This window comes from Pseudophryne corroboree, chromosome 7, assembly GCF_028390025.1.
Source record: "Pseudophryne corroboree isolate aPseCor3 chromosome 7, aPseCor3.hap2, whole genome shotgun sequence".
Classification (NCBI taxonomy): Eukaryota; Metazoa; Chordata; class Amphibia; order Anura; family Myobatrachidae; genus Pseudophryne; species Pseudophryne corroboree.
In genome coordinates, this window is record NC_086450.1 from 371,667,747 (window position 1) to 371,674,576 (window position 6,830).

Here is a 6,830-nt window from a genome sequence, read left to right on the forward strand (position 1 = left end):
GCCAGACAGCAGTGTTAAGGAGCTCAAAGTAGTAGGACTGTGTCAACAGTTTTTCTAAAACAAATTCCTAAGGATTTAAGAAAAATTGCAGGTGCACACTAATCAGAATAATTATAATAAACTCTGCAATTTAACATACAGCAAAAATGAGGTACTTAGCATAATTTTTGCCCAAAACATATTGGCCCACCCACCACATCCAGTTGACTTCATCATCAGGTGGGTCCCTAGCATTCTAAGGCTAGAGTCCAGAACGCGGGACTCCTCAGGCCAACACAGGCTAACCACCCTAAGGCACCTCACTAGTGAAAAGTAGTAGTAGTAGTAGTAGTCGTAGTAGTAGTAGTATCTTCGTGGCCATCTTGGTACATGGAATGAAGCTTCCCTGTAGGAGTAGCAAAATGGAGTCTGTGCAGTGGTGCACTCCACTTTCAACAGCCTTTTGCGCAACATAAATGAACTGCTGTGTAATAGACTTGTTTTGCAGATTATGTAGTGTCCCTTACTAACATCTGCAGATGTATCTGCAGAAATAAAACATCCATTTTAATTTAAAGCAGTACCGTAACTAGGGGTGTGCGAGCAGTGCTCCATCCAAGGCTGTCACTGCCACTTTGGAATCAGGCCAGTATTGGAGGTATGACTACCCTAATGCATCATAGCCTATTTTTAATACTGCTGCTGCTCCTTTAAGAAAATGTCTGTGATTACGGTACAGGACTATGTGATGTGATTTTGGGTTCATTACAAACAAAAAAAAACTAAAAATACAACATACTTTAAGCATTCTATTAATAGCAAGCAAAGCTTAATTGAATGCCCACTCTGTAATGTAAATCAGAGAACTGTCTAGACAAAGTGATTCCTACCCCCAATTATACATATCTTCCATTGCACGCTGCATGCCTGTCGCAAAGTACGCTGTGCCAAAAACAAATATACAGAACTTATTTGACCTTCCAAAATGTTCAGCTTTCCAGTATTATACAAACGCATCACAGTGCAAGGCTCCCTATGCTTCCTCTCTCTCTCTGCCAGGCTGATGGCCTGGCTCAGAGCCTGGAAAATTAACACATTGCCTTATCTCCCCTTCACCTATTTTAGTCCCTAACAGGTCCAGTAAAGCCTTTTCTGTTTACATGATTCATCTGATAAACATTGCAAAGAGTAAAAAGAATACTATTGCATTGTTACAATTTTGGATGCTAAGTTGGAAGGCTATTACACTAATTCATCCTTGAGATCAAAGCCCACACACAGTCAGTTCTGCAGCCTCCAGCTATTTTCCTTTAACTTTGCTTTTTGACAGCGGTCCTTCATATCTGTGGCTCTGTTTGTTCTCTTTTGAAAATATTGCTTCCTCCTTATTAAAAAGAAATGGAATTGCTATCTATTATAGCATGGAGAACATCAGAGCTTTGAATGTTTGCTACTGACGTTGGTACCTGCCTGCAAAGGATGCTCACTTATCAGAAAATAGCTTGGCAGTCACAAGTGCTTAACAAAAGACCTCAAAAATAATACCTTTCATATCCATATGTGCAGAGAACACTTTTGTTTGCTTGTGTTTCAAGCACATTGCAAAAAAAAAAAAAAAAAACCCCACCCTCCCTCCTCTCACCATCTTTTCTGTCTGCATCAGGACCACCCAGAAACTCAAAGTGAAAGGTTGTACAAAGCCAGAGTTCAAAGGTTCAGAATAAAACTACTCAATTTAATCAGATATTTGCTGTCTTTCTTATAACCATATTGGATACAAACTAAAAATCCCAATAGACTTGCTGTCTGGGAGTTAGGAGCAACCTCTACCCAAGTCAGAGGGAGGGGAGTACAGTGGGCGCCCACGCTTAGGCTGGGAGAGCTCAGCAGAGCATCTCCCCCTCCCTCCCAGGAGCTGGAACAAACAGGACCCAGCACAACAACAGAGCCACATTAGATCCATAAAGAGACCTGCACTATGTTTGACCATACTCAGTACCCATATAATTGCTTCAACTATGATGGAGATGATTACCCAACTTGCAGTTCAGATGAGGAGAAGAAGTGTACCAGACCTGCCTATAGGTAAGAAGGTTTAGTATAATTACCTTTTTATTCTAGCTTAGAGAAATGCATGCAGGTAGTGTTTCCATTTAGTTACCTGATGTCATTCTGAAATATTATACTTTACAATTATACATTTTTTTTTTTAATTGGTAGTGGAGAAATTGAATCGCTGTAACTTTTAATATACCTGTAATTTGTGCACATTGAAAAGAAGCAACTCTGTAACTACCTGTTTCCGGTATATAAAGTATGGAAGTATGGCAAATTTACAGCATATAATATAGTATCTAAAAATAGTATAATATAATAGAAGTATATGTGCAATATTTAAGTATATATATATATATATATAAAATATATATACTGTATTTATGTAGATCTCAAATATATTTTTAGATTTATGTATAAGTGAATAACAATTTAATATATTCTTCTGTAAATGCCATGTGGTTATTATTACTGTAATGTTTGTTACTGCAGATTATTTTAACGTATTAAACAATAGTATACATGATAGACTGTTTTTTAAATGTTAGATATATTTCTATATAGTGCCTATAACTTACAGTACTGTATATAAAGTTATAAAGTGCTGTACGGATTGTGTAGTGTATACAATTTGCAATGAAACAAGCTGAACTCTGCAATGCATCACTAATTAGTTCACTTTGAGGATGGTACAACCAAAGTCTTCTCATTTCACTTATTGCGTTTTGTGATTATCTGTGCTTATGTTTCAGTTATATTGCATTGATTGCAATGGCGATCCAGCAAAGTCCTGACAATAAAGTCACGCTGTCTGGTATATATGACTTTATCATGAAGAAATTTCCATACTACAGATCAAATCAGAGGGCATGGCAGAATTCCATCAGACACAACTTGTCACTCAACAACTGTTTTGTAAAGGTAAGACATCTATCGTGCGGCATATTTTCCCATCTTGCCAATATTAGGTGCGTTTTTTTTATGTACATCAGATTTTACAATTAAATACAGTAACTTAAAGCATATCCAAAAGTGTGATGGTTTACTGGCTAACATACTTCCATGTATACAAGGGGTTTGATGCAGTTTATACATAAATCATTAATTGTCTAATTTCTTTATTAAGAGTAAATTCACAGGAACCTTCTCTTTTAGAAATGATTTGCAAATATTGTGAATATAAGTAGTGTGAATCCAGATCGGGGTTACAGAAAACACATCACACTGTGCATATATCTGTAGACATTTGCTAACAGTTATGTACCGTGCCTTGCAGAACCATCATATTTGTAAAATATGACTTAAGCGACCACTTACTCCACATCTTTAGGATATTAACTTTATTTTGTCACTTCTTTGCCGTTAGGGGTAGGTACAGTATTTTGTTTAATCTGAAAAGAAAAGTTAACAAGGTTTGCTTTGTAAAAGATCAGTAATAAATACATTATTAATACTTTACATAATGGAAATAATCTGTAAATTAGGAAATCCGACATTTAATAATAAACTCAACACATTTGTCACCTCTTAATTCTAATAAAATTCCTTGTAATGTATTGTTGTTAACTTTTTGCCCATCATCTAATTAGATTATAGTAACATGGGGGAAGCTACTTGTGAGCTGTAGATTTCAGATGATTTGTATCAATTGAGTTTGAAAAGACAGTAGTCTCAGCTCTCTCACCCTCCTCCCTTTTCTATTCACTACAGCAGAACTTTGCTGGGATTTACAACTGATATTAGTTTTTTTAATTTACTTGAAACAATGTTGTAGCTCCCCGCAAAACATTATTTAGCCATTAACAGGCAACAATAAGGCAACACCAATCAATCAAGTTTTTGGCAGGCCATATTACTTTCAAATGGGAAATGAAATGGTTTAAAACGAAAGTACTGTAGAAGTCTTTTGTCTACAGGATTTCTCCACTGGAAATATATACTGAGCTAATATTCAGATTCCCGGTGTATTTGGATTAACATAATTAGGAAGAACAAACACCTTTGACTTTTTACAATCACCAAACAAAAAGAAAGTAATGGGTCTTTATTTTCTGAGTTGGGAAACTGACAATACAGTAGGTCTATAATGGCCAAAGTGCTACAAATAGACTTTGTAAACATAGGAGCTAGCATTTCCAATTGAATAGTTCCATAAATCTTGCAAATAGAGATCTCATAAACATTGAGTAATTAAAAGATAAGTGAGAATGTCAATGAGTAGACACAAATACTTATTAGTATTACATAGTACTGTATAAAATACTGAATTTACTGGGGATGCTGAACTGAGTATGTGTCTGCCTTATTACAGTGTTTACCAACCTCAGTCGTCAAGGCACACTAACAGTCCAGGTTTTAAGGATAGCCATACTTGAAAACAGGGGAATTAATTAGTACCTAAGTTATTTTGAGTGAACCATCTGTGCTCAAGCATGTACAACTTTAAAACCTAAACTGTTAGTATGCCTTGAGGACTGAGGCTGGGAAACACTGCCTTATTAAATAACTCTAGAAAAGTTACCCCATAGCACACATATAACACTTTACTTTAATGAAATAATTATCTTATTGAGTCAAATGATGTTCTGTAATCTGCTTCATCTATTAGTAGCAGGACATGTAGTCTAAATATAATTATGCTCTCATACCTGTGTGTTTTTGAAAAACTCATCTCAGATCAACCCAGTGAATTGACTTGTGATACGATGAAGACATGGGCATATACTTACCATTGTCTGGGTTCTGACATACCTTCCTCTACCTGCAGGTCCCAAGAACAGAAGGGAATGAAAAGGGAAAAGGAAACTATTGGTCTTTTGCTTCTGGTTGTGAGTCCATGCTTGACCTCTTTGAAAACGGGAATTATAAAAGGAGGCGGAGGAGGAGAAACATGAAAAAATCTCAGAAGGATAGAAAACAAAGTCTGACTAAAAACCCTAACTCTGGAGAATTTACCATAATTGGATCTTCAGAACATCTGGTTACCGGCAATGAGAACCGAACGGAATCAAGAACCAAACTAGTAGACTCTAGCAGTTTGTTCTCCAGCAACATCTCCAGCAGACAGATTCAGACCAGCTCGGCTCTTGGAAAGACTGAAGAGATCAAATTTAGCATTGATTACATTTTATCAGCTCCAGACCCATCACCTGTTCTAAGACCCCAACATAACATACTCAATAACAAATTTCACACTCTGGATTGTCAGCCACGGAACCTCCATCTGTGGAATCTATAACATTAAAGACGTGAACTTCACATCAGTTCTTTACCTACCGTTATTCTCATACACAAACATCTGCCAACGACCACTTCTGTAATTGTGTAACTGCATCGGCTTAAAACTAAATTTTGTTTTCAGACATTAAAATAATTAAAATAGGGAAATGTAATTGCTAGAGATCATGTAAGAACTTAGTAACATAAGAGCTAGAATAAATTACTGTACATGGTATCTGGCACACATTTATATAGATTCATGTGGCAAGTATATAAAAGAATGAAATACTGCTGGCAGACAGAAGTCTTCATTAGAGTGCTTTGCTAGTGGGACTTAAACTTGCCTCGTTAGGTTCTGGTTTTGCAAACACTGTTCAAAAACAGAAGCATCATGCCATTAATAAACACTTAGCAAAACAAAAAAATCCTACAAGTCATTTGTAAACATACTGTAAGCAAATTCTTAATCGTCAGTTTGCTTGCCACTATGGACAAATAAAGAGAACAGTATTATATACAAAAAAATTAGAGACTTGAATCACATTTAAATATGTTGTAATCCATCTTTGTCTCTGAACATCTAATACATCTTCAAATGCTCACAACACACACCCCTACTGTCCATTGTGGGCCCAAATGAAGAACATTTGAATGACATTTGATCTGTGTATATAAAATTTCTATCACTAAACCTTCTTGTATTCACAGGTAGCAAAGCCATTGTTTTTCTACACAACCTATAGGGTATTCTAATTGGCTTAATTGTGTTTGTCCTTAAACATGGCCGTAAACGGACATACTCATATTTCAAGCGAAACAGCTGGATCCTACATGACACAGTCCAATCGTATGATGACTGTTTATATGTTTCCAGCCATCCAGTTTACATCTAAGAGATCCCGAAAAGATGTTGACTGTCATCAATGTCTGTTTCAGACCATATACAACGGACATAATGGGCCAGCAAAATCTCACATTGTGTGAGCAACTTAAGGCTAGGCTTTTTATCTGGGGCTTACGGTCATTAGGGCGAGAAGACTTAGGTCGACAGTCATTAGGTCGACCACTATTGGTCAACATGCGCTAGGTCGACATGGTCATTAGGTCGACTTGGTCATTAGGTCGACCTGAATAAGGTCGACATGAGTTTAAAAAACAAACAAAAATTTTTGAACTTTTTCATACTTTACGATCCACGTGGACTGCAACTGGGAGCGGTAACCTCGCCCAAAGCATGGCAAGCAAAGCGAGCCATGCGAGGGGACACAGTGCACCAATTGGTGTTCCCCGTCACTTTACGAAGAAAACAACACCAAAAAAAGTTTTAAAAAAAAACGTATGTCAACCTTTTTCCATGTTGTTCTAGTTCATGTCGACCTAATGACCATGTCGACCTAGTCACCCTGTCGACCTAGTGCATGTCGACCAATAGTGGTCGACCTAATGACTGTCGACCTAAATCTTGTCGGCCTAATGACCCACACCCCTATCTGGAGTAACATATCTTAATGTGAGCAGTGCAAATCTATATATACAAAATATATTCCATTTTTTTTTTATCAGAGATGGAATATTTA

At 36.8% G+C, this 6,830-nt stretch overlaps 1 protein-coding gene across 1 annotated transcript; it reads left to right on the forward strand.

Annotated features, from left to right (window-relative positions):
- The first annotated feature begins 1,928 nt into the window (after window positions 1–1,928).
- On the forward strand, window positions 1,929–6,260 carry FOXL3 (forkhead box L3). Its single transcript, XM_063932406.1, has 3 exons — window positions 1,929–2,064; window positions 2,787–2,955; window positions 4,802–6,260. The coding sequence occupies exons 1-3, from the start codon at window positions 1,958–1,960 to the stop codon at window positions 5,270–5,272; spliced, it is 747 nt and encodes a 248-aa protein (XP_063788476.1). The 5' UTR covers window positions 1,929–1,957; the 3' UTR covers window positions 5,273–6,260.
- The last annotated feature ends 570 nt before the right edge of the window (window positions 6,261–6,830 follow it).

What these genes read in the sequence shown, in the direction of transcription:
- FOXL3 (XM_063932406.1), top strand. Translation starts at nt 1,958, where the DNA reads ATGTTTGACCATACTCAGTACCCATATAATTGCTTCAACTATGATGGA. An exon ending in TGTACCAGACCTGCCTATAG is followed by an intron (nt 2,065 to 2,786) that starts GTAAGAAGGTTT and finishes CTTATGTTTCAG; the next exon opens with TTATATTGCATTGATTGCAA. An exon ending in TCAACAACTGTTTTGTAAAG is followed by an intron (nt 2,956 to 4,801) that starts GTAAGACATCTA and finishes CTCTACCTGCAG; the next exon opens with GTCCCAAGAACAGAAGGGAA.